Raw genomic sequence first — 27,934 nt, forward strand, 5'->3', positions numbered from 1 at the left:
TGTAACTCAAATTTCACAATAAGTGTAAAAATTCAACATGGATGTTCCTCTAACTTAGTCTGAATTCAATGCACTGCTTACCAGAAATCAAATGAAAAACAAAATTTTGCATAACCCATGCACTCAAAAACAAAGGGTGAGACTAAGACAGCACTTGAACAGCAGTCCAAATGATTTTGTCTGTCAGCTCTGAAAACATTTAAAAGTTTGGAACATAAATGAAAAGCATGGTATGAAAAATAAGAGAAGAGTCTAATGTTTCATGCTCCACTTGATCCTTTTACATACAGCTCATAGTCCGTTTGACTTTTTTCAGGAATTTCACGTGCTGGCAAGAACTTTGCTATTTACCCAAATGAGGCGGAGGACTCATTTGGCAATGTAAGCAATGGGTTACTTATTGGTAAAGTAACATTTTGATTGTGGAAATGATCTTAAAGCCTGAAAGAGAATCAAAACATAAAGTGTAAAAATGAGGGTACATGATTAATTCATGGTTTTCATTTTTCACAGAGTATATCAATTACATATGACCTGATTTGATGGGAAAAAAAAGCTTCTGATATGTACAAAATCTTAGGAATACAGCACAAGACAGTACTATGAAACATACTCTAAGTTAAAGCTGCATTAATGTGCCTGTTGTTACTTGTTGAGGAGTTAATCTTTCCTCTTGCAGCCAACAATTTATTAATGCAGCTTTAATAATTAAGCATCGTATTGAGAACTTGAGGCAGATTCCAGACCCAGCTTGTGTTAGTTCCCCTTGGAACGGTTGCCTTTCCACAACTGCAGTAAAACATAGTCTTGTGTGCTCTTCCTTGTCCGTTCCAAATTTCCAACCATGTCGACTTTGGAGCTTTCAGAGGGCCAGAGGAGGTAAAGGTGGTGGCAGGACAGTCACAGATACCACCCCCCCAAACCACCCTTCAGCTATTTTGGAGAGAGCTCAACCTTGGGACCCTCAATAGTCAATATGCAAGACTGTCCCCAAGTGCATCTCTGCCTTTGATAGAACAGCTTTGCACTGTTCACCACTGATCTATGGTGTGATGCTTCCCAAAAGGTCAGGGGTCAGGTAGCCATCCGGTGTCGGCATAGTCTTTGGGATTATCAGCTGGGGGGCAGGTGTCGAGTTCGGTGTAAGTAAGAGGCTGTTCTGCCTGTCAACACCCTCTACCACAGTGTAGATGGGAGCAGTTGGAAGAGAGGACATGGGGGTGGATTCACAGTGAGGCGACGGGGATGGTGAAGAACTTGAGTCTCCTGCTGGCTGGCAGGGTTCACTCACGTCTCCTGAATATAATCTTGGGCTCATTTTTCCTGCATTGAGCTCTGAGGTGTAACCTCCGTGATCTGGATTCACCCCCACGACCTGATACTCTTTTTTTTCTTTCTCCTTCTCCACCATGATGTCTCTCTCTGGGTCTTTGCTTGTGATTTTCTCTGCTTCTGTCTGTTCCTCAGGTGACAGCAGCACCTTGCCAGACGACCTGACCTCACTCACCTGGGTGTACAACGCCTCTCTGCCTGACGATACAAAAGGAGGCTCCCCAGAGGTGGGGCTCTCCTCCGGGGAGATGGGCTCAGAGGCTGCCGGGCACGACAGCTCCTTACTGAGGGTTTGATTCGGAACGAGAGGATGGAAAGGTGGTGCTTCTGGGTCACTAGGGAGATCCGGGTCGCAGCAGCTGGCCCGGCCCGAGTCATCGTCTCTGAAGCCGATGGAGAGGGGAGTGCAGCTGGAGGACAGGGAGCGGTGCATGAGACAGTCCGTGTCCAGGTCCGTCAGTCTGTCACTCTGCTCCTCAATGTCCAGATCAATGAACTCCACCCAGGGGTCGTTGTTGTACAGCTCTGGCCTGAGATCAGGGGGGGCACCCAGGATGGATGTCAACTCCCTCAGCTTCCCCTTCTGTGAGATATAGAAAATAAATTGATAAACTCAAGATGCCATGTTCAATAGTGCCTGCTCATTATAACTCAGATCTTATTTTTGTAGCTTTGGTCATTATTTCTATCACAGATATGACATTGTCCTCATCACATTAATAGGGAATGAGGCGAAATTGCTAAAAAGAAGTCAGATGGGTACAGAAGCACGAGCAATCACATGATGATCAGGTTATCCAAACTTATTTGGAAGCGAAAACATCCTTCCTGGTTCAGTTTTGACCTACTGTACTAACTGTAGCTGCACACACAGTTTTCCTGTGCAGTGAAGGATTATTACTGGCATTTTGGGCGAGCTCACTTTCAGCTTTACCTCCAAATAAAGTGATTCAGATAACCTGAACAAAGTGCTGGACCGTGTAAAACCTGCCTGATCGTCTGACTGCTTGTGTCCCTTATCCTTTTTAGGTGAAGAATCACTTTAATGTTCAGCATGCTAGTAGTGAAGCATCATAACAAGTAGATGAATACCTTGAGAAGTTCAGGGTCAATTCCTCTTATTTTAGGTCCAGGGACAGGAGGCAAAAGAATAACCATCAACCTCATAAAAAAAGACACGACACATTAGTGACAAAAGAATACAGAAAATACACTTGACTTGTACCACAGTATAAACACTGAGGAGCAGGTAACACCGCCAGACTTTCTCACTTTCTCTCACTGTTTCAAAATCTTCCAGTTCAACACACAAATCCTGATGCTTGTAAAATACGTACTTTTCCTGCTGCGATATGATGACTAACATCAGGATGGCCAGTAAACACAAGGCACCAAAGATGAGCAAGGCCACCTCTGGGAACCTCGACACTGGGAAAAGAAACGCACACATATCCACATAGACTCAGTATAGTGCATTCAAAATCATCCAAACAGAGGCATGAAAATAGACCATGGAAGGCTATGTTTAGGTTTTATGTTGAATCACAGAAGTTACCCGTCTTCCCCTGATAGACTATTATTATTTTTCTACTGTGTCGTATACTCATGCACATTCCATTTTAAAATGCTTTTTGAATGCTTTGTGCACAAAGTCAGAATCACACCAGGCCCATTTTTTTTTGTTTTTTGCCGTGGTTGCTGCATGGCTGGTTATATTTGCAATGAAGATTACATTAAAACTACAGAAATGCAATGCTTCTTTGTCCAAAATAAATAAAGCTTTGAATGCAAAACTGGAAATCCTTTTTAACAACATTTGAAGCATTTGAACAGCTTTGTCCATCCAGCCTGCTTACTCTGCAGTGAGCGTTTACCTTTAGATGGGATGTGGATGAACACAGAGTCACCGAACTCTCCAAACTCTTTCCTACCAAGCATTTTGCACCGGACCCGAACCTCATGATTGACGTTAGTCTGAAGCCCATAAAGGGAGCGATGTGTGCTTTTCACAAGGTCGACCTGCGGTGAAGGAAAGCAGATGAAAGCAGCGCTACAAACACAATTCTCTCCTCTAAGAAACATCCATGTTTCTTTTGACAATGATAAAAAAGTTTACTTTAAAAATACCCACCACGTCCCACAGGTCAGAGCTGGCGTCACGGTACTGGACCTCATACTGCAGTGTCATCCATCCCATCTCCACGTCTGCGGACTGAGGCGGCTTCCAGCTCAGCATGATGTCATAGTAAGTGCCGGTCAAACTCACATTCAGCAGCGTCCAGTTCAGGCTGACTGGAGGATCTGGTTGCACTGCAGAACAGAAAATAATAATAATGCCATTCTTATGTTAGGCAATAATAAGGCCTTTGTCTTACTGCAGGAAAGGATCTTACTGTTGTTAAAAATAGCACTGTATGCTGCAGCATTAGGATTTTCTCTTAGCTGAAACCATGAAAATCAGTCCTAGGCAATAAGGGCAGAATAGTATGAGGAGTTGGCCATGTTGTCTATTTTTATTTGCTGTTTTAAATTAATGTAGGTCTCTGCTGTAGCAGCTTTCTCAGAGTAACTGCATTTTGGTTCCTATTAGTCACAGGTAAAGCAAAGTACTGGCACTGTTTAGCGGATATACAGTCACGTTTACATGTCAGCACGCTGATTTGCTGATCTCCTCTAAACACAAATTACACTGAGGTTGATGGGAATGTCAATATTTTGCAGGTATTTGGTGATAAACTGAGGCATTGGACAAAATACATTGTGACCTGCTAATTGTGCTGTATCAGAGGTCAGGGAATCAAATTTATCACATCCTCATCTAATATTCATCCAACCATGAATGTCTGTGCTAGATTTCGTTACACGCCATCGACAGACCGAAATTGCCACCCTTAAAGCCATCCCACTAGCATGACTAAAAATATCCAACAACTACAGCTTCCATGCTAGTGGAACAGTAGCTAATCTGTTTTTACACTCCCTAGAGAGCCTTCCCAGCGAGGGAGGCAGGATTTCCTCCTTCTCTTTGCAGAGAGAGAAAAGTATACATTCCCCAAAGTGCCCTGTGATGGTCATTTAAGTTTTGAGTGTGAGAATATGGGCAACTGCACCTGACTGTACACGGGTTTCACAGGTCCAGGATCTAATCTGGATGATTGCAGGTGGGCAGCAAGGCAGGAAACTCACCGATGTCTTGGACGTGGAAGAGGTTCTCGTCATAAAGGGTGGCTTGATCCCTGGAGCGGAGCTGGACACTGTAATATGTCCAGATGGATGTGTGGTTCTCATTGAAGAAGCACTCGTTCGGCCTGTCGGTGCTGTAGTGAGGACACTCACTCCACTCTTTAGGAGAGGCGTGATGGGGCCTGCAAGTGGGGTAAAGACAACAAGAACACAAATTCAACCAGTGGGCTTGAGGGCTGAGTACCAGACAGGGTGGGGAAATCAGTATTGAAAGCCAGACTGACACATTGTCGGGTTTGGTCTTTTCATGGGATCTGAAGACAATTAGTTAATTTCATTTTCTTTTAAACCAGTAACTTTAAACTCATTCTCTTTTGGTGCGCATTGATTTATAAATTAATTTACTAAACTTGTTTAATGTTAGCAAATCTCTAAGAGAGGAACACTTACAAAGCCCACTGTTACACCTTTAAAAGTAATATCCCACAACTGTATGTCAGCCTGAGCTGGACTTTTGCCTTGTCAACACAGAATGAGCAGGTGAGCCGAGATAAAGCTCAGACACAACAATGTACACATTTGAATAGTAAAAGCAGTGACCCTGCTGAACCATGATCAGGTCAGCACTTGAGTTAAGAGAGAATAAAAATGGGGCTAACGATGGATTTTTGAAGTGGTTTTAAAACTAAAAACTACATCCCACATTCACTAACACCTACATGTATTTTTAACAACACTTCTTTACTTATCAGACATGTTTGTACAATCTAACTTCACATGTAATCGGAGTTTTTCTCTTTTGAACTACAGGCTCCTTTCTTTCCCCTGCTTTCCTAGAAAGCAGAGAAAAACCACATATTTCTGTTAGCAATGACAAAGTTCCCCCCCCCTCACTTTTTGTTAATGTAGAATAAGCGGAGATCTCCTCGCTCTGAGAGGCTCTGGAAAGTGCCGACATTCCATCTGCAGCGGAAAGTCTCCATGTTGGCGGAGACACAGCCAGTGAGGTGTGGGTGTCTCTGGGGGAGGACTGCAGGGAGAGAGGGAGAGAGAAAAACAAGGAAAGTCATTGCATATCTAATTACTTTTGATACTGTAAAGATCTGTTCAACTCTGTTTTGTGGTTGCAACTCTTATGATCATTGTTACTGCTGAGAGGGCTGTGCTGCACTTGAGCGACAGAATAATAAGTGTAACCTAACTCCCTCAGCAGCCCAGCCACAGGGCAAATATCAGCTTTTTCCTGGAAGTCATTTTTACTGCTCTTCAAGAGAAAGCTGCAGCTGGAGAGTTCACCACAGCGGCTGTCGTGGAGCAAGTTATTTGTTTTCTCTCTACTCAGAAACACACTTGGCCAGAAAGTACGACTTGGATCCCGTTTAACTGGCTGTATGAACCCAAACAATGTGTGCACAGAGCTCGTTTCTACAAGTGTCTCCCTTTAGTGTGTTCACACTATGAAACCTGCCTAACTTCAGTTAACACAAAACAGTTTGTATGTATACTAAAAAATGACTTGATTTTAAGTTTGCTGTAGATGGAAGCTCTTGTCCCTAAGAAATACCTAGAAAAAAACAAGTATTAGATCTTTGTAAAAACCATTTTTCTCATATGCTACTTTTTGAGGAACTCAAAAATAAGTTGTGTAAAAGCCTTTTATAGATCCGGGGTGTTGCAAGACGGTTCAAGTGTTTGTCCGAAGAAGCTGCAAAAACAGTATGCACTGATATACTGCATTGTATCTCATTTGCTCCTGAAAAGATGGGAAAAGGTCCATGTCGCTTATGTCAGTGCCATCATGTACAATCCCTTTTGCTTTATTCTGTGTCTGATTGCAATGTATCACCTCCTGAAATGGTTGTTGCATCAAATTTTACATTTGCTCCCAGTGGTATCTAACCATGCTTATAGAAAATACACAGATTTCCTCTTCCCTAGAGTATTATTTATCCATCTAGTTTTGGTGTGAGTTACTGAGTTTTGGAGAAATTGACCATTGAGATGTCTGCATTCTCTCAAACATAAAGGACCTGGATTCCGAACCATCTCACCGTGCATCTACTCATGGACGAGAGGCTGGTGCTTGTGACAGTGCAGGATGTAAACAGCAATGACATCCTCTTTGGCTGAGCTGTGATGATAGCTAGGTCAGTGGTGATAGGTGAGCTAGCAGCCAACGAGGCCTGTGGATTATCTTTAGCAACCAGGTCATGACTTCTGGGAGGAAACATAGCCGCTGAGGCTTTCAAATGGATTTTTTGTGTCCTTCAGTTCCACTGTATTCAAGAGAGGGCAAACATCTCTACCATTACCTCCTAGTAAGAGATAAAATGAGAAGAATATGCATTTTTGATTTTGAGATGAACTGTCCCTTTAAACAAAGAGCTGAGGAAGCTTTTCTTGTCACAGTCCGTTAAGTAAACACGGCTGATTGTATCACCAGGAGGCTTTGTGACCAGTGATAGTGGGGACAGCACTGCTGACCACATCAATATGTCAGGCAGGAACAACACACGAGCCCGTGCTGGCTGAGTACCGAGAAGCGTGAGGACAAGATGGCTCCTTCGCAGCGGAGAGGCAGCGCCAGGAGCAGACTCATGATTACCTCTGGCACGCTTAGGGTGCTTCAGGGAAGAGGAGCTCCAACAGGGAAGGGGAGCTCCAAGTTAAAAATAACCTGTTTACCAGATCCTCGACTCCTCCTCCGAACCGTGCTTAGCTCAGGATTAAGAGAAAAATCAATTTGACACTCAGCTATGTGGAACATTTTTGTTGCTTACCTTATCATGATAAATGAGGACGTGTGAATGGTTTTTAAATGTCAGTGTATGAGCTATGTGACTGTAATTGAAGGATTCAAGAAACAGGATAAGTAACAGTAATAATCAATCATAGTGATTCAATAATATCATATATGGAGCTGAAATGATTAACCACTTAACGGAAAATTCATCTGCAACACTTTTGATACTCCATTGTTCTTTTTTTCTGGTTACAGGTGCTTCAATGTGAAGATTTCCTGCTTTAATCTTTCTTATATATTTGTATATTTTTGTATGCATGATCTGGAAATAATACACAATTTCAAAATGGCACATTGGGCTCTGGAAACTTGTCATATGTAACATTGTTGAAAATGTCTACAATGTTGAATGCAGAAGCTTTACTTGGAACTTGGAACTATACTTCATGAGAGAGAGTGAGAAAAGTATATAAAGAGAACACGAAGGAACAAAGTGTATTGCTCCATGATGCTCGTGAATACTGTGTATAGCAGGTCTTTATTGGCAGGGAGAGTGGTTAGAACAACGAGATCAACTTCACATCAAGCACACAAGCACAAACATGAAGTTTGTGCTTGTCAATGTAAGTGCTGCTGTGTTTGCTCAACAGCTGCCAGGCAGAGGTCACTTCTGGTGTAAGTAAACATGTGAGCAGTGGACGCAGAGCTCTTTCTGAACATACTCATCAGAGGCGCAAAAAAAACAGACACTTTCACGGACGAAAACGCAGACGATGGTAATATTAATCTGCAGCGTTTTCTCAGCACAGGCACAAAAGCCACAATCCGAGTAAACATGTTTACAGCATGATTCTTGTCTGTGTGCTGCCGACAGTCTGTTTCTGGGTGCAACTAAACATCCTTGCTCAGTCGGTTTATGATAAGCCCAGACATGTTTCCTTTCAGCCATGATTTCAAAAAGAGCAGGAAACGGCAGCTAGCGTTAACGTCCTCTGAAGGATTCACTCACACCTTCAGCAGATCCTTTACATAATCAGATGGAACACCGCTTGTTGTCATTCTTTGTTTATACGGTTAGTCAGAGAGTCACATATCCAGTGCACTCTCCGAGGAAAGACCTCATCATCTGCACTTAGAAAATCCATTTCCTTCCTTAGCTAAGGGCCACCACGCTCTCATCAGTGATTACAGATCCATTACTAACCTAATAAGCCTTATGGGCACACCATGGACAGAAAAACAACGTATTTATGCCCAAAACTGAAGAGTGACAGGGTGACCTCTCCAGTCAACAAATGTAATCACATTGAGAACCAGTAAAAAAACACTTGTTCCCTCCTATAAACACCATTCACTCCCATAGAAGTAGTGCCTCCGGCGGCTGGTGCTCCAATAGAGTTGGAAAGTGAGGGGAGTGATTTTTGGGAAGCAATCTCCTAAAAGGTCCCATCAGTTAACTGACAGAGTGAATACAATACACACAGTCTCCTGGTTTAATAATCAATTAAAAGATGAGCAACTGGGTTATAAAATACCTAGTTCTTTGATGAAAAGTCACTAACAACAAGATAAAGTTACAGGCTACACTTGATAACAGATTCAGGCCTTGCCCACACAGATATTTTTGAAAATAAATATTTTCCACTAAGTTTTGGCCTCTGATCCGCACACAAGCGGAGTATTAGCTCATTAAAACCATAGGCTGTATAAAACATGGATATTGTGTCCTTTCTGAAGAGCTAATCCAAAAAAAAAAAAACACACCCATGTAGCCTTGCCTCCAGTTTCTCCTGTGGTCACTGGCAGTATTGCCATGAAAAATCCCCTGGAGCCCAAAAAGTATTTCCCCAAAGACCACCAATGTAAAAGATACGACTTTTTTTGTTGAATGACATCATTGCTGTGGTACGAGCCATTCGCAGGCGCGGCCAGGCCAGAGGCATGATGGGATGAACATTACTGCGTATATTCAGTGGGCTGCATAACCTAAACTTAACCTGGAAAAAACTTGCGTGCGATTCTTTTTGGACTGAATAGGCACCGTTTTCTGTCTGATTTTCAGTTCTTCCAACACAAATGTGCTTCTCTCTTGTGTTCACACACAACAGTAGTATATGTGGGTGGTGCATGTGAAATGTGGGCTTTATTTGTCTGTAATCTCTGACATGTTTTTTGACTGCTTGACAGAAACTAAAACACTTTACAGTGTTGCGGAGTTAGATTCAATAGAAAAATCCTTAACAAAACATTTTAATGTATAACATGAATGGCTGCAGAACTGAGACTTGCCTTTGCCAGTGAAGTGAAAAAGACTGATTTACTAGGCTAAGGCTAAGGAACGTTACAGTCTGCGCTAACAGCAACCAGCTGTGTTTACCAACAAGATCAGGTTTGAAATAACCTAAACCTATCAAGTCTACAGTGATCTAGACTTACAGCTTAAAGTTAACCGTGGTAAAGTACAAGAGGAACCGTATCAAAATGAATAGATTGAAAGGGACAAATGAGAAAAGGAGATGCCGTTCGGCTGCTGTCTTCCCTGCAGTTCCACACCGGCTGCCTGCCTGCACACAGGGCAGAGAAGAGGACGAGACCTCGGCACTGAGCATAATGCATAGGCATGAATCATATCTGTCAATACATATGTCCATTATATCATACTTCTCACCTTTTTCCCGATGGTCTCTGAATAAGTTGCTAAGGGGAAGCGACCACACCCTTGATTATGCATAACTTTAATTCTTAATATCATTTAAACTGTTGAGTTATATAAAAATTCACTCCCGTGCAGTTGACATGAATGAGGAAATTAACTATAGAGAGCAGAACCAGTTTTTGTACCCGGCTCGGAGCATGTTTCTGATGTGCATTTGGGGGTCTATGAGGACTGAATTGCTTTTGGAGGCAGGCTAAAGCTGCAGTTTTCAGCCCCAGAGTTTGCTGCTTGAATAACCCGCAACTGAGTCTGACAGAAAATACAGTTTTGGATCATTTTGATTAAATAAAATGAGCTCACTAAGCATGCAGAATGTCTTCTCTGGTATTAAATGTAGCGAACACATAGGTTAAGTCTGAAATCCTTCATTTATTCACTTCTCTCAACTCACTATCTGGGGAGTTCAATGTAGAGGGCTATACAATGAGCTCATCCACAAAATGCAATTTCATTAAGCTACTAATGTAATGAGCCTGAGTAGGTCAAGCAGCCGTTCACCACAGTGACACCAAACCGAACCGAATCATTCAACAACATCTGAGATGAAGGCAGAAATCTGCAGGCTAGTAGAAGTTGGCCTGCTGCCAGCTTGCTACCAATTCTGCATTAAGAAAGTGAAAAGTAACGTACTATGCTCCAGGGGAAAATATGTCAGAACACCGCAGCCTTGTTCCAACCCACATCAAGACATGAAATAAAAAGAGAGTCAAAAAAATAGCAGGAGAACAGGAAGAGAGAGGAACATGTCCCCCCTCCACACCTCTGACGGCGTTATGTAACAAGACAAAGCACAGGATGTCCATGTGTGACTTTAATGGTCAGTGCAGACCTAGTTTCTATCTGTGTAAAAATAAACAGCCTGTCCACTGCCGCCAAGGGTCTGTTTGGTAGAAAGGGAGGGGTGGGGGGGGGGCTTTACGCACTTAACAGCTTCCCATTGTTCAGTAGTAGAGTACTCTCTGCTCTCCAGAATTCCTGGGAAGCCACTTCACTGGAAGTCTGCTGGCTGTTCCCTGTAGCTCTTCGCTGTTGTGCAACACGTTTGAATGCCAAAGCACCACAATAACTATGCAACTGTAGAAAATTGATATTATTCCGGTCTGTAATTGTCCTGTGGCCCATTAAATACAAAAACTAGTTCCATCTGATGTTGTGCAATTTTTGATTTCACTCCATATGTATCAGTGGAAACTGAAATATGGATATCAGAAGATATCAGATGAAGAAATCACCATTAATGCCAAGCATAAAAGTTGCAAACAACATAACACAACATGTTAGTGTATGTTATGTACTAAACATAATCTGTCTGTTAGTCTGCAAACGCCCACAAATGTTTAAAAATTCTAATCTTCTTATGCAATGCAAGTAAACTGAATATCAATATTCATAAACAGACCTTGGTCAGAGGCTGATTCCAGTGCTGAAGCAGTGAAGATGTAAAGGGAGAAGAGAAGCATGGTGAGAGCGGCAGCCATGGCGTTGAGCTGTGGAGGAAACATGTGGCGAATGTTAGTTTCTCAGTGCAGTCCACCCAGCTGAACCACACAACACACAAAAGCCCAGCCCACCACCACCATTCAACAGGGACCACTCCTGCACTCCTGAGAGGAGGCTGGGTCCACCCATGGTAAGACTGTATGGGGTCACAGCATTGGAGAATGCTTTAGATAAAAGCATTCACCAACTGAGTTCATGTTTGAGTCTGTAAAACCCACTTCAGTGCATACATAGCACTATCCAACATTCAGCTGGATGAACTTGTTTCATGAGTTTGCAAACATTTTGCTGAATATTTGAAATGTCTTTATCACTTACTCTTCACCTGGCGTTTCAAGTCCCTTCACTGCTTTCACTTTATACTGGCACTTCATTTCAACCACTACTAACTTCAATTTCACACAGCTCTTATAGTGAAAGTGCCGCTTCAGTTTTATTTGACACTTAGACTTTAAACTGAAAGTCTATTTTAATACACTGAAGCAACTTTAAAAAAAAAAAAAGTCCTTCCAGCGTTTGCACTCGATCTAATATTGAACTCCTCTCACAACTTAACTTCAACTAACATTTCAGCTCCTTTATCTTTACACGTTCACAGCCACTGTCAGCGTCTCATCACTTCTGCTACCACCCTTCCACTTCAAACTGAATCTTCAATTCTTTTCAGCACTTTTAGTTGAACTCTTTCGGTGTTTGCACTGATTCACTTAGGGGGCTTCACTTCTGACACGTGTAGTTTCTTTTACGTTTATCACTTCCTCTTCAACAGACATTTCAACTCCTTTCACTGCGTGCACTTTGTGTCAGCACTTTAACTTCATCTGATACGATGCTTCAGCTTCATTCGGTGCTCACACTTGAACTTCTTTTAGTACTTGCACTTTAGAAACTTCCATTTTAACGGCCAATTTAACTTGTTTCTGTAATTCTGCCATTGCAACTATTTTGACTACTTCAACTTTCCTTTATCATCTAAATCTTCAAAGACTCAACATGTTGAGACATTTTTAAAAAATTCAAATGTGATTGAAAATTTCTCAACTGTGATTTCTCCAGAAGATTTGCCTCATATTTTATCCGTATGAATTGAAATAACATGAAAATGAATCATAAGCACCACCACACTTATTGAACAGCAGGGACGACCAGCAGGCCTAAATCAAAATCTGAGCATGTTTTATTCATTACTTCCTGGCAGTCACACTGTTTATCCTTAATGGAGAGGCATGTTTTCTAAAGTACTTTTGTCCCTGGGTTCCTGCCAGCACTTGTTACATCCATCCCTACTACACTCTGGTCCTAATTTAGACCTTGTTTACTGATCCCTGTTTAGGAAGTCATACAGGACTCATGTCATTTCATCTTTCATGATTAGGAACCCCAAGACATTTCTCTGCCTGATCTATCACTTAAAATATTACATATCGTGCAAAAAAGCATTGACTGGTTTCAGTTTGTCAGACGTGAGGATTAATCAGCTGTCGACCCCTTGAATTTAATGAAGTTCTTGTTAGGAGCCCTGGCTGTTGTCAAGCACACGTGTTGTGTTCAAGTGGTGATGAGACACCTCAAGTGCAGGACTTTAACACCTGTATATAGACAGCCACATTAGATCCTACAGTGCGTTACTGATTTACTGAAAATGACAGGTTAGATAAAGAAAATTTGCAGAGGAAAGAAAACTAATAAACCTCTGTGTCAACTAGCCAATCATGAAGGCCATTTGCCAAAAAGTTAAGTATTTGCGTATAATTAAAATATTATTTGATAAATCATGATTGAGTTATTTTTTTCTCTCTTTCTCTATTTCATTCATTCTGCGTGTTGTGACATTAGTCGGGCTCTGCATTAGGTTTAATGGGTTCATGTGTGCAGTATGCTTAGCACACGTATATATTAGCTCAAGCACATGTATATTTTGCCTTGTGTGCATATTGAATGTTTTCATATTACTTTTCTCTACGCTGTTTTTAAATTGTGTTCATTGTTTTTATTGTATAGCACCTTGCAACTCTTGCTTGCTATGACTCCATGTAGCTCCGGCGCTATGGCCAAGAGGGAGAGTGTTGTTCATTTTCACCACTGGAAACCTCGCTGTATAGTCACGGCATTGTGACTGTGTAATCTCTGTTTGCCAATGTTGGTCTACACACAGCTGGGAACAGACAAGCTTTCACATTCATGCATGGGATTTGTCACGCTGATAAGACCAACAGACGAAACTCCCCTCATAGCTGCAGTCAGCACAAACTCTGTTCAGATGAACACCTGTGGACAGACTCAAGGCCATGACAGAAAGTCTGGAGGCTCCTTGCAGCAAAATATGCAAATTGATTGTACATTTATTATACTTCCAAGCTAAATCGTTTTGTATTTTCTACTTCCCATATGAGTCACTTATTGCAGTATGTATGAATCTTCGCAGCATCCAGGAAACAGCTTTACTGCAGATGTGTGTTTGACAATTGTTTGTTTGCATTACACACTTATTAGTTATGGCTATTTGTAGCCCAGGAAGTATTGAAAAGACACTGTGATGAAGAGCAAAGCAGTTAGCATTCTTTAGCATCTGAAATCCATCGTCTTCCTGTGCACCTGATAAATGTAAGTCCAACGCTCCTTTTATGCTTTGGTCTCTTCTAACTTCTGGGAAAAACATATGGCACAACATATCTCTTATTCAATAAAATACCAGTAAATATTTAATGGATATGATAAATAGTAAATATAAAATGATGTTTATTTCCTAAACCACATAAGACAAAATAGACCAAATCCTATTAAAACAATTATTAAAATACTTGCTGGTTAATGTTATATGATCAAGTGAATGTTTCAGTTCTATTTTGCTTTCAAAGAAGTAAACAATTACATGTATTTCCATTAGAAACTTAACAAATAAAGAAGGCTATCTGAAGTCCCTATCCACCTTTTACCACCTGCAGACTTGCCACATGCGTTTGGCACATTGAGACCTTGACATGCTCCCTTTGTGACACTCTACAGACACGTTTAACTTCTTCCCAGAGCTTTCAGCTTCCTGACATCTCCGGTTTGTTCACTTCTCTCCGAGCTCAGACTGATCCCCTCCTTGTGTTCTCTGAGATTGTGCAAGATTCACGCACAGAGGTTAAATAAAAAGCTGAGAGCTCTGACAAGACAACAACAACAACAACAAGTAGCCCAGAGGCAGCCCGTGTTGACAGGCTAAGAGGCAGGTCAGCTTTCAGTGGATGAGCAGGAGTTAAACGGGTCGGACTCACAGGAACATGCAGCAGGGACGTGAGATAGGAGGCGGCTCACCGCACAGCGGTCTGATCCCCCGTCCTGGAGCTCTTTCAGGTCTGCTGGAGACACAGCGGAACTCCACAGTCCCCCAAACAGAAGAGACAGCCTCTGAAAACCAGGCGGGAATGTGTTGACGCTGTCGAAGAATCCCCGTCAGCCGGTCTGTGTGAGCAGCAGCTGCACAGCTGTGAGCCGTCCTGCTGTGTCCGAGGCAGAGGGAGGGGCGCCATCTGTCGGCGGAGTCTGGACACTACAGGACGGCAACCGGCACATTACAAGTTTTCTTCTGCTTAAATACAGTTTTCATGTACTTGACTCTACTATACTTCACTACTTTTGTCTGACAGCTATATAGAAATACATAGAAAGAGTGGCCGACATTTTAAAAGTGTGTAGGTCAGTTTTCTTCTATGTTGATGTAAAAAAAAATATGTATGTGTGTATGAACAGACCTGTAAATCAGCACATGGGAAATAACAACTTGCACTATTAAAAGCAAGTGCAACTAACATACTTACTGGAATTACAGTGCATATAATAAAACAGTAAAATGATGAGCATTTCCATTTTGCGGTTTTCCTCCACTTCTTTTCACATTTTATTTCACTGCATCTAGTTTTACGTACTTTAGTTTTGCATTTTTAGTACTGCACTTAGTTTTACGTATGCAGATTAAGTACATGTATGTGATGCTAGTAGTGGAAAAAGTAGTGGAGGAAAACCACACACAAAAAATGGAAATGCTCCTCATTTTACTTGTATTATCTGTACTGTAACTCCAGTAAGTACGTTAGTTGCACTTGTTTTGAATAGTGCAAGCTGTTATTTCCCATCTGCTGAAATATGTGTGCATAGACACTATGATCAACCTAAGAAAGGGTAAAACACTTTGAATAAAGGCGAACAGCTACATTTTTCTGCAGTAAAACCTCACCTATTAGTTTGTCTATATGTAATGGAACTGCTCCTCAGTGTCTCCCAACCGGTGGAGTCACATTTCAGGTCACATTCAGTCAGTAAAAGCCTGCATGTGAGTCTCACCCACTCACATGTCAGCAACAACTTGTTTTTGACTGCGTCCTCAGACTGTGGGGACCACCCACACACCACACTCTCCATATACTTTTCATAGCACGCACATGCGCACACACACTCACACACACACACACACACACACAGTCTTAAGAGGCGATTAAATCAGTCAAAATGAGTGAATAGTGTCAATCATCCTGTTTATTCACTTTAACTTGTGGTAGCTGGGTTTGTCGGCCACCTGGTGGCAGTAGAAACAAGTTGTCTGCATGTGTGTAATGTGTCGTTGAAAATATGTCAGCAAACAGACACAGAGCAGCGTCATTCATCTGAAGTTTTGTTTCTGGCAACCTGATGAATGGAAGTCCAATGTGAGTCAGTTTTTTTTTTGGTCTCCATTCTCTAACTCCTGTGACTCTTTGGCTGCTAAATGCTCCACTTCGATCACCAACTAGTCGAACTCTCCTGTCTGGTGCTGAACAGGTAGAGTTTCTGAAAGTTTTTTTGTTCTTAAAATGAAAAATGCCATAATCATAGAGGAGTGGTGTGATTAATACATGTAAGTGATAGCACTACTATTTTTCGGCTGTATCTTTAGGTTTGACTGTTGAGGTGAAGAATGAATGAAGAATAAAAACTGTCAGACACAAATTTCTGATACATAATCATTATAGATAGTTGCCCTGGCTAACATACTAGCATATTTACATGACTATGATATTGTCAAATAATTGGAGTCATCTTTGTGTCCATCCAGTACATTTAAGTCCAATATTCTCTCTCCTTTCAGCTCTAACTTGGTCTTCTCCAACTTGTGGGGGGAAATATGTGGCTACATGGCATGTTCTTCTGTGTCTCTGGAGGCAGCAGCACCCATTTAGATTACTTGTTTCTTTTTCTCTGGACGTCATGTGAGGTTAATACTGTTGATCAGAGATCAGTTTGTTCTCTTGTCCGTCCTTGAACAACAGTTGTCATCTGTCCTCACTTTTTTTTACCTGTGGAATGATACCTTTGATACACACAGCCTCCACATGAGACTCCAAGGTCAGCTTGCCATCATTTGCAGTGCCAAAGTTCAAATATCTTGGCACTGACAAGCTGACCTTAGAGCCTCATGTGGACGCTCATGTTTAGGACAGCCCAAAACTTTGACAGCTTGACAAAACTTTTATGAAAATGTGTTATTCCTAACCTTTGTTCAGCTAGTAGGGGTCACTTACCATCAAAAGTAGAATCCGATTGCAGGCTGTCGTCAAAGTGAGCAGCAAAAATTTCACCCTGAATGACCTTCATTATTTGCAAGGACTCGTATAAGGACTTTGCAGAGGGCCCCATCAGTCCTGGTAGATCCTCGCCACCCTGTGTCCAAGGGGTTCACGTTGCCTCCGCCTGGCTGCAGATACAAGCAGATACAAGATATAGGACCAATACACCTTTTAAACACATCAATGTAATTTTATATGTGATTGCACTTATTGTTATGGTATGATGATGTGGTGATGTGGCGGTGTGGTTACTGCTATCTTTACAACAGGTTGCCCCTTGGAGATAATAAAAACAACCTTTTACCTTGAATAATGAGAGCTGAATTGCTAGATAATGATCAGACCAGATGATTTCGTTTTTTAAATCAGCGCAAGGCAGCAAACGAAAAGACATCAGGCAATGGTAGATGTGTCATAAGGCAGGCATGAAAACAGTTCAGTTCATCTAATGCAAGATAAATAATGGTGGTAATAATAAAGAATAGAAAAATATGATACTATGTTATGATGGGAGGTGAAGGCGAGTTGGGACTTGTTGGATTGCAAATTACAAAACAAGCCCCAGGCCCACATTCCCAACCACAGTTCAGCCATGGCGAGAACTGAGGAGAAGATGATCATGAATATCGCAAGAGAGATTGATATTGATATTGAGCGGGAAGTTAAGTGTTTTAATAAAAGACAGTGTGGCATCTGTGTCTTGGTGCCAAACCCTGAGACATTAAATTACCACTAGATGGCACCAACAGCTGATTATGTCTGCGTGCCTGTGAAGCCTCACTGCTGATCATGACCTCTGGGGCAAACAGCTGTATGTATTACACAATATCAAGCACACTGGGTTTTCAGCTCATGGTGATTTTGATTGTTCCTATGATAAAAACAAGATTTCACAAGACTTGAATACCCTAAATTTGTACAGCATATTTTGAGATGTTTGTTGCAGGATGTATGTAGAGGTGGATGAGACATGTACATATGAAGTAAGGGGACATCATTGCTTAGATTAGAATTTGCATGCTGGCATAAATGGAAAATTGGTATTTCAAATGAATACATTTTAATCCATCGTGACGCAACTAGTCCTGTCATAATCCAATAAGGCTGACAAAGAGCAGATTTCATCACACTGCTTTCAGCACAAAGCAAACAGGAGTACGGGCAATAAGCTCACTGTGTTATTGGAAAGAATGGAGTGCAGATAGAAGAACCAAAAAAGCATGACTGGCTTTGGACTGAAGCTGTGGAAAAGAACACTTGGTCTCTGTCCATGACTCATTCTGTGAACAGAGGCGGTAAAAATCTGGTTTGATAGAGGAGAGTTTCTTCAGCTTGGGAATTCCTAAACCTCGGGGATCTGTTGAGTAATCGCCCCTCCACCCCCAACCAGTCCTGATTATATGAGCTTGAGTGTTTGTGTGCTGGACCAGAGGAGGGGGCCGAACTCTGAGGAGCACATCATGAAGGTACTGTGAACTCATTTACCATTCAGAGTGGTGCCACTATTACCATGTATCAAAAATGGGAAAGTATTGCTTTGGTTCTGTAATAAAGTTGAGAAAAGCAACAAACTTTAACAAAAATCTTTCTCATAGGAAAGTAGAAATGGAACATATTATTCATAATTAGGTTTTCAGTTGTGTATAAAGAGAATTATTGTGATCTTGATTAGATTAGATTGTACCCTACTCTTCTACCCTTCTTGGTTTGCCTGTAGCCGTATACATGGATTCCTAGTTATAGTTAAAAATGGGGGTACATGATTAATGATGGACAAGGGGAGGTATGACGGGAAACTCTAGATACCACTAAATCCTACACACTGCACCTTTAAGTTCAGGTTTTAAGTTTATCCAGCTTAGATTTTTTGATCTAAACACATCTAAGTTAAAAAATAATAATATCTGAGTTAATAATGAAATAAACATTTGTTTAATATGTCTCCAAATATAACTCTTGCCTAATATAACCAACTTAAAGGTAAAGTTGGAGTGTAAATTGGATTTTCCTCTAATTCACAACTAAGGAACGCAACAGAACTTTCATGTGTTCTCATTAACCACAGATTACCATTCAAAGTTATTATTTGTTTAGGCTAGCTTGGTTTGTGGGAATAACTTCAAGCCTTACTTTAAATGCTGATGATTTAGGTTTCCACTAACTGTGACTCATGCCTAAGAATAAAATTAAATTGCATTTTTATGGTGTTTTCTTGCCTTTTGTGCACAGTTGGACTTGGCTGCAGCTCTGTCTTCTTTGGCACTGTCGCTCGTCCTTCTGTCTCCAGTTTTGTAGGTGCACACACATGAACCACACATCTTATTACAGTACTATCATTTGGTTAATAACGTAGTGATGGTGTGAAAAATTCTAAATTCGCCAAATTATCCATATTCTTGGGACATTATGAATTTGTTGTCAAAAGACTGTGGTTTTGGCCTGTGCTACATCAATCTAATTAATCCTGTATTCACTGTAAGATGGATAATAAGACTCAATTACTTGTTACTCAATGTTATTGATAACATCAGTGTCCATTCCTCTCAGCTGTCAGCAGCCAGTGAACTGCAGATGGGGGGCTTATGGAGAGTGGTCCGAATGTGATGGCTGCTCCAGTACAAAGGTACTTCAGAGCACACACATATTCACACTGTACATGTGGGGACATGTTCTCATTATTATAATACTGGCTAACCATGTGGAGATTAAGGTTTTGTCCCCAGATGGGAGGCCAGTCACTAAATCATGCACAAGTCCTGTTTACATTACAATGTAATATAATGAATACAGAGCAAACACAATTTATTTAAATTTTCGATTTTTATTGATAGTTTTATTATTATATTATTGAATTAATTGTGGCCAAAAGTGGTGTCTGATGCTCACAATATTGACCCTGTTACATAAATCCATTATACAGATCAAACTAATCTGAATCCCTGGTCCCCAGGAAGTAGCACAGTGATTTTATGTGTGTCCTCACAAAATATGTAATGTAATGGCTACTTGCAGTTTAAGTTGGCGACCTGCTGTAGCTGGCAAACTAGCAGGCGATTGTATTTGTTAGTACTAGCCAGATGGAATAGCTCTCTGAACAATTTATACCCTGGTAGGTTATATAACATCCAATGGAGCTGTATAGCTAATGTAATAGCTTCCTTTGTTTTGAACTCTTGGGCTCTTATTTTTCTCAAGAAAATGGTTCGATGGTTCACTATTGGTCAGTGGGAAAAAAAGTTGTACATCAAAGTTAAACTTGACATGAAAGATTTTGCAGATTTGTAATTTGCTCCCGCAAACATATTTTGTGGTTATGAAATGAAGTGAATCTCACAGTTTTAAAAACTTTGCAGTTATTATACCATGTCTGTATTTGTAAACCACTCATTATACTGTAGTCTCATAACGGCTAACAGCAGTAAGTTGTGAAAATTCGGGACCCAAAATTGAGTCCCAAGAAAGTCCAGAAAAAAGTATAAACTCCTGTTCAGAGAAGTGGTTCTCAATTGATGCCAGAATAAATAAAAACAGTATGTAAATTCAAGCTTAATTCATCACTATGATCACTTCCTTTTCAGGCGCGGACTCGCCATGTGGAGGTGTACGCCCAGTATGGGGGTGTGCCATGTTCAGGAGAAGCCACACAAACACAACCATGTGTACCAGAGAAAAGTTGTCCCCTAGAAACAGGCTGTGGAAACAGGTTCCGCTGCACCTCTGGTATGTTGCCAGATATTCCAAATGAGCAAAAGCTACTTGTTACAACATAATTATTATTTCTATTTTTATCAACTAACTAACTAACAACAACTAACTAACTAAGTTGTTAGCGCCACTAGTACTCAATATTTAATTACACCTTACATCATTTAAAAGGACTTTGTAGACTTTGTGGAATGACAAGTCTTTATTGAAACCCTAATGCAGGTCAGTGTATCAGCCAGTCTCTGGTGTGTAACGGAGACCAGGACTGTGAGGATGGTCTGGATGAGAGAAGCTGTGATCAAGATAGCAACCAGTACTCATGTGACTTTGACAAAACACCCCCCAACTCAGACTTCACAGGCAGAGGGTGAGTAGCTCCGCAGCTCCGCCTGGGTCTTTACTGCAGTGAGTTTAGATAACAGCTTGACGTTGTGTTTAGGGTGAAAAACGTGTCACCTATTAAATAAAAGTCCATCAAACAGATTTATTGTGTCATGTTTTACAGGTATGACGTGCTAACAGGTAAACTGAGAGCAGGAGTGATCAACACTCTGAGCTTTGGAGGGCAGTGCAGGAAGGTGTTCAGTGGTGACCATAAAGTCTATTACAGACTGCCACAGAGCATCCTCAGGTACAACTTTGAGGTGAGTCGAAGGAGAAAGTGCATTTCAAACTTTGCGGCTGATAACAGTTTGTAATCTTAGTCAAACTCGATTTTACAGTTCCTTCATTACCCTCACGAGAGACATTGCCACGCTTAGAGCCATGCAGTAAATAGCAGAGCATGATGAGTTATTGTCACAGCAGCTGCTCTAATGAAAGAAATGTTGAGCTTTGTTGCTTTGTTTGTTTGTGCTGCAGGTGAAAGTAGACAATGAAGAGAGCGACGAATCCTACGAGAGCTCCTGGTCGTACACGCAGCACATCCAGGCCAACGCCTTGGTGGGACACGACCGTCGCACTTTCCACAAAGAGCTGACTGACAATAAGGTAACGATAAGACCTCGCAAATCACTTATTCTAGACTTCTTACTTTAAAGGGGCAACCTTGACATTTTTCTCCTAAATAATTGTTTGTTAAGTCACTATCTATCACCGAAAGGTGATTGAGCCTAGTTCAAAAACCTGTGCATTTGCAATATTTGATATTATGAATTTAGAGTCTCCCTTGAAAAATGCTGGGTAATTGGTGACTCTAAATTGCCTGTAAGTGTGAGCGTGAGTGGTTGTCTGTCTCTATACCCCACCTCTCACCCAAAATCAGCTGGGATTGGCTCCAGCCCCCCCACGACCCTGAAGGATAAGCGGTATAGAGGATGGATGGATGGCTGGATATTGGCTCACTGGCCTAATATTGCTATCCTTGGGCCCTCTCACCAGTCAGATTACAGGTTTCTATTTGTGACCTTACACCAGTCTTTTTACATCTATTGTCCAGGCCTACAGACTTCTAATCCTGAAGAATAAAGTGGAGCTGGCCCAGTTCCAAAACTCTGCCCCTCAGTATCTGACTCTGTCCGAAGGCTTCTGGAAGGCCTTGTCATCGTTGCCTTTCACATATGACTACTCTGCATACCGCCAGCTGCTGCAGACATACGGCACACACTACCTCTCCGAGGGCTCACTTGGAGGCGAATACCAAGCCTTGTTGGAGTTAGACCATCAGGCGCTCTCATCAACCAGTAAGAACCTTTGGTGTGAACATTAGTGCTACTGATATCGGTGCCTTTACATATCCAGACATCTTGATGAAGCACATCTCAAGCGAGGTGAATGTGATGTGTTATTTTAGGGAATACTGTCACTTTGTTTCTTGTATTTGCAATATTGGTCAGAACCACATTTGAACCGTTCATGTTTAGAGGTAATCAGTCGGCTGGAATTAGATTTTTGGCTCCCCTGCTACGACAACATGTTGAAAAGTAAGCCAATGAAAGTACATTCACATGTTAGACAATTATCAATAAATAAAGACTAATATAGTTGCTAATATATTAGAATATGAAATAATGCAGACATGTTATTGAATTGAGCACACATGCTGATTAATATTAAAAAATATTAAAGGATTTTATGTGTCATGCCTTCCTAAAAATGATGCTTTAATCAACTTAGAATTTTACATTTTTGATGCTTTTGATATCTTTCGCCATTGCCTTATTTGTGTAAAGGTACAACGGACATAGAGTACCAGAGGTGTTGGAGAAAGGTGAAACGGCGTCTCTTCAGGAAGAAAGTGAAGACCATCTGTGAAAGACTGACACAATCTTTATCATCCAGCGATGGTGAGTGAAAGCTTTGTCAAAGCACACACGCAGTGAGACGTCCATTAAGTACAACTTCATTTTGTCAAGTTTGGATTTAAATGAATTAAATTAATAAAGTTGACAATCACAAAGTGTAGCGTGAGCTCTATTGTCATTTATCTGCAGGACACAATGTAAAGAAGATGCCCATTAAGGTCAATATCTTCGGAGGAGATCCAGGCTTTACAGCCAGCCTGAGTGTTCTGGATCTGGAAAACCCAGAAACTAATGGAGAGATCTACGACAACTGGGCCTCGTCCGTCAAAGACTTCCCTGAAGTCATAGACCAGAAGGTATGACAGACAACACAACTGGTTGATACAAAGCTTTGGTTAGGCTTTTATGCACTCTTTTTACTTATCTTTGCTGTCAACATACATTGATTTGGCTTTATTCTAATCTAATGTCTAATGTTTTGTTGTGATTTCCTCCACCCTCTACTTCAACAGAGCCTTTGCTATGTCCCACCTCTTTGAAAAAAAAAAAAGACAAATTTATTACAGACAGAAGTAGTTTTTAACCAGCAACCCTTGATTTTGTCAACTGAACTTGAAATCTCATGCAGGCAATTTCTACTAGTTGTAGCTTGCTTGCTAATCAATATTAACTCCAACTATGTCTCAGATTGATTTGTTTAAAAATTATGAGCCTGCAAAAGGTGCACACAAATTCACTTAATGGCTGCAAACATTATATGGTAAAAGACAAGGGCAAAATAAATCTGTATCCTTAGTCTATAGAAGACTTGGAAATTAAGGAGCAGCATTGTTCTTATAGATATTTAGCAGTATTATGGTTGAACTGGATGCTTTCATATGTCTAGCATTCTCTTTATATGCACATTAATAAACTGTAAACCTGCTTTCCAGCTGCGTCCTCTGTATGAGCTGGTGAAGGAGGTGCAGTGTGCAGGTTTGAAGAAGCTTCAGCTGAAAAGAGCCACAGAGGAGTACCTGGCTGAGGAGCACCCCTGTCACTGTCGGCCCTGCCAGAACAACGGGCAGCCGCTGCTGACGGGCTCCGAGTGTCGCTGCGTCTGCCGGCCAGGAACCTCAGGAAGAGCCTGTGAGAGGGGAGCTGTGACTGGAGAGCAACCAGGTAAACAAACAAAAGACAGAATGTTAAGTTGGGGTAAAAAATAATAAAACCAAATTTGATTTTAAAAAAAATGAAAGGAATGAAAAAGTCACAAAAATGACCTCTAAATAGAGCCGTTTGTTCGGCTCCTTGCTCAGGGGTGATCCATGGCAGCTGGAGCTGCTGGTCCTCCTGGGGATCCTGCTCTGGAGGTCATAGGTCAAGGACCCGAAGCTGCAACAACCCTGCCCCCAGCAGAGGCGGCCGCCACTGCTCCGGATTGCAGGTGGAGCAGAAACCTTGTGAGGATGCAGACATCCAGTACTTACAGTGAGGACACAAGCACACACACACAAACCTGTTTGTCATGTTGTAGTAGGACAGATCGACCCTAACCCCATCCCCACGTTAGCCAAAACCAAGTCTTAACTCTAAAATGTAGTGATTTATCATGTAGGAACCAGATTTGTATCACAAAATGGTAGATTTCTGCCCTCAAGTAAGCACACTTGATGCTTTTGATAAGTCTTCAAATGAGGGCCACAGAGAAAATAAGACTGTATTGTGATATTCTGGAGGATTTGACTCCTGATGATAAAATCAAATCACCATGTCCTCCTATTGCAATGTTTTCTCACTGTAACCTATTTGCTGCAGGACGATGGAGCCTCAGTGCTTCAGTCTCTCTGTAACTCCACCAAAGACATGTGGACCTCCCCCAAACCTCAGGAATGGATTTATTCAGGTGAGTTTGCTTAAATGATCCATTAATGTCAACTTTGAGCCGTGAGCTTTTTGGTTGCAGTGACAGAACTGTATTAAGATGGTGCAGTTAAGAAGTTATGTTTCTTTAATTTGCAGATTAGTTGGTCAGAATAGAAGAACACCCGATTAAGTGCATGTTTTAAGTGTAGATTCTGTGTTTCTCAGAATCCCAGAGATTTTTACCTGGTTGGAAACACGGTGGAGTACACCTGCATAGGCAGTCATTACCTCAGCGGAGTCGCTGTGGCTGAATGCACTGAAAACCAGACATGGAAGACAGGAGCGATGGTTTGTAAAAGTACGTCTTCACTTCATTAACTCTGTCAGGAGATGATACATTCATTTCTATTGTTTGTTCATTAACGTATCTCAGGAATCACTTAATGTAATAGATGTCAATTAAAATTAGTTGCAAATTGTGCCTAATTTAGGTCTAGCACCCCCCCCCCCCTTCCTCCCAAGACACTAAACCTGTGCTAATATGTGTGAAAGACCAGTTTAGTCCAACATAGATTCCTCCATGCCTTTAATGCAGATGTGGATCCAGATAAATGTTGAATATTTCACAACATTTTGTACTTTTTTGTACTCTTTTTCTCAGCCTCACTTGTTGAACAGTGACCACATATTCTGTAGTCTTTAGTTGCCATGATTTTTTGGGTCTTCCTTTTTCGCTCTCTGCTAAATTTATCACTGCCTGTGGACCACAATGTTAAGTTTTTTTTCACGTGTTCTTGCTTGAAATCTCTAACTTCCTGTTCCAGGTTCCACATGTGGGCTTCCTCCTCTCGACAGTGACGTCATAGCGACACCCAGCAAAGCAGCCTATCAGATTGGAGACAGAGTGTCCCTGTCCTGTCCTGAGGGGTCAGTGCTGGACGCTGAGGTATCAGAGATCCTGTGCAGTCCCAGTCTGCAGTGGTCTCCCTCTCCGGCCACCTCTCACTGTAAAGCAGGTACAGGTCATATATTCTCAGGATTAAAACCCATAGAGAGTTCTCACCAACTCTGAAGCTCCTCTGAGCCTTTTGAGCCTCTTTTAGCACATTGTTTTGGTATGGAGGCACATTTACTGTTTGGTTCTGTCTCCTCACTCTCTTTTTTCAGCAGACGAGCACTGATAAGCCCACTGTACACTATGTATGATAGTCAGAGCAGCTGCATCACAATGAATCTGACTTGTTTCTGTCCCCTAGTGTCAAAAAAGCAATTACTGCAGCTTCGATCAAAATGAAATAAACCAAATCTGAAGTGTGACTGCAACAATTGATTAAACTGATTGAAATGCTGCCACTTTTTATTTGCGTTACAAAAATGGGTGATCCATGTACTACATGCACAAGCCACATAACTTCTTCACTACATTGTTTTGCTATCATTGCTGCCATCTTCCATTCTCCTTACGACAATAGCAAGGAATCCAAAATATTCGGTTTTACCGTGCACATCAAATACCAAATTATCCAAATTAAAGCTGTATTTGTATAGCTGTTCTGATTTTTTTTTAGCTTTTTAACTGCAAACGATGCAGAACGATGAGAGTGAACAAAAAAAACCCTAAAGTTGTAGCCGTAAACCAAAGCTGAGGGGGGCTGTACAGTCCAGTTATTATTCTTTGTGGGTTCATCACCACGAGCGACCCATTTCATATACATGCTGTCACGTGATCTATTGTTATTATAAAAATACTGACCATGGCTTTTTTTAGGTTGTTTTTTTCTGTGCACACACACCAATCCCATTTTCTATATTCTCTACTCAGCACCCACAGTTCCCTCTCCTCCTTCTGGCCTGAAGTGCAAGCTGTGGGAGAACGTAGGAAAAACTGAGTGTGTGTGTAAAATGCCATTTCAGTGCCCGTGAGTATAATTTTTGCTAATCATGTCTGCACTGCACACAGGGAAATGCCTGGTCTACGGTATGAAAATGTGAAAAAATGCAAACACTGCATCTTTCTATATGTCCATTTCATTTCATTTAGGACGTCTCTGCAGTTGTGTGCCAGACTCGGCTCAAGCCAAAGCCGTTTACTTGGTGTTTGTCAGCTTGGAGCCCTGCAGTGTGTGGGGCGAAGCTTCACTTTGGCCAATGACAGTGACTGTGACTGGCCAAGGGAGACGTTCACGTCCTGTGAGGACTGCAAACCCGGGACAGTCTGTCAGGGTAAGTCTGCTGCCCCTCTTTTGAATGATAATTCTTATCTATTACAACTTCTCCTTCTTAAGTTTTATCCATCATATCAATGAGTTATATTAACACTTTACTAAAAAAGTACAAAAGACAAAGGGACACGAAACACAGGCAGTCAGACAAGTTGCGCACGAGATAACAGTTACAGATCAGCCATTATCTAAACTTTCATTGTCACACATGCAGTAAGTGGGTCTGTAATCTATGATGTTTACAACAGTCAGTTTGATAAGTCGAGCTAACCTGGGGGCTTATTTACAACCTGTCTGATCATCTGACTGAAGGTGTTTATCACTACATTTTTCGGAATTTCATCATCTTCCCTGATCTTTATTCTAGTGTGAACACACGTGTGACTGCACCAGTACATGTTTTTGTAATTTTTCCAATTATAGAATCGGAGAGAAAATGCATGTGTCGGACTGCGTCAGAGTGCCCCAAAGACTCCACCCCCCTGTGCACCAGCACTGGTGTTGGTGGCATTGCCGTGACGATGACAGAGTGTGCGGTTGGGGCCCGAAGGTGTGCTGGGGAGCAGGTCAATGTGATCAGCATTGAGGCTTGTCCAGAGTAGATGGCTGTTTTGTTTTTTCACTGAGCAGATTCACAATGTATATAAAGCAGGAACTTGGTTTTTTTTCTCAATGACTGAGTTGCAAACAACAACAAATGATGTAAATATGTTCCCTTGCCATCCTGTGGTGTCTTTTCATTTATTATTACACTGTCATGGCAGGCAGATGATTCAAGACATTTGCATTTGAGTAAAAATGTTTTATAGATTATTTCTATCATAGGAAGTTAATAAAACTCTTCAGAATACAATTTT

General features: G+C 41.4%; 2 protein-coding genes across 2 annotated transcripts; one reads left to right on the forward strand and one right to left on the reverse strand.

The window, feature by feature from the left end:
* Positions 1 to 38: 38 nt before the first annotated feature.
* Positions 39 to 11,500, reverse strand: ghrb (growth hormone receptor b). Its single transcript, XM_070850229.1, has 8 exons — positions 11,374 to 11,500; positions 5,410 to 5,545; positions 4,519 to 4,697; positions 3,464 to 3,642; positions 3,207 to 3,351; positions 2,670 to 2,760; positions 2,425 to 2,494; positions 39 to 1,915 (listed from the first exon to the last, which is right to left on the reverse strand). The coding sequence occupies exons 1-8, from the start codon at positions 11,474 to 11,476 to the stop codon at positions 1,043 to 1,045; spliced, it is 1,776 nt and encodes a 591-aa protein (XP_070706330.1). The 5' UTR covers positions 11,477 to 11,500; the 3' UTR covers positions 39 to 1,042.
* Positions 11,501 to 18,117: 6,617 nt separating this feature from the next.
* c7b (complement component 7b) lies at positions 18,118 to 27,931 on the forward strand. The gene is made up of 18 exons (XM_070850671.1): positions 18,118 to 18,528; positions 19,292 to 19,353; positions 19,610 to 19,685; positions 20,641 to 20,782; positions 20,990 to 21,134; positions 21,273 to 21,411; positions 21,629 to 21,757; positions 22,206 to 22,449; positions 22,939 to 23,052; positions 23,200 to 23,366; positions 23,943 to 24,171; positions 24,309 to 24,480; positions 24,808 to 24,895; positions 25,081 to 25,213; positions 25,680 to 25,871; positions 26,678 to 26,774; positions 26,897 to 27,078; positions 27,501 to 27,931. Exons 1-18 carry the CDS (start codon positions 18,463 to 18,465, stop codon positions 27,677 to 27,679), a joined length of 2,556 nt encoding a protein of 851 aa, XP_070706772.1. The 5' UTR covers positions 18,118 to 18,462; the 3' UTR covers positions 27,680 to 27,931.
* Positions 27,932 to 27,934: the final 3 nt, after the last annotated feature.

Source organism: Pempheris klunzingeri, chromosome 19 (assembly GCF_042242105.1).
Source record: "Pempheris klunzingeri isolate RE-2024b chromosome 19, fPemKlu1.hap1, whole genome shotgun sequence".
Taxonomy (NCBI): Eukaryota; Metazoa; Chordata; class Actinopteri; order Acropomatiformes; family Pempheridae; genus Pempheris; species Pempheris klunzingeri.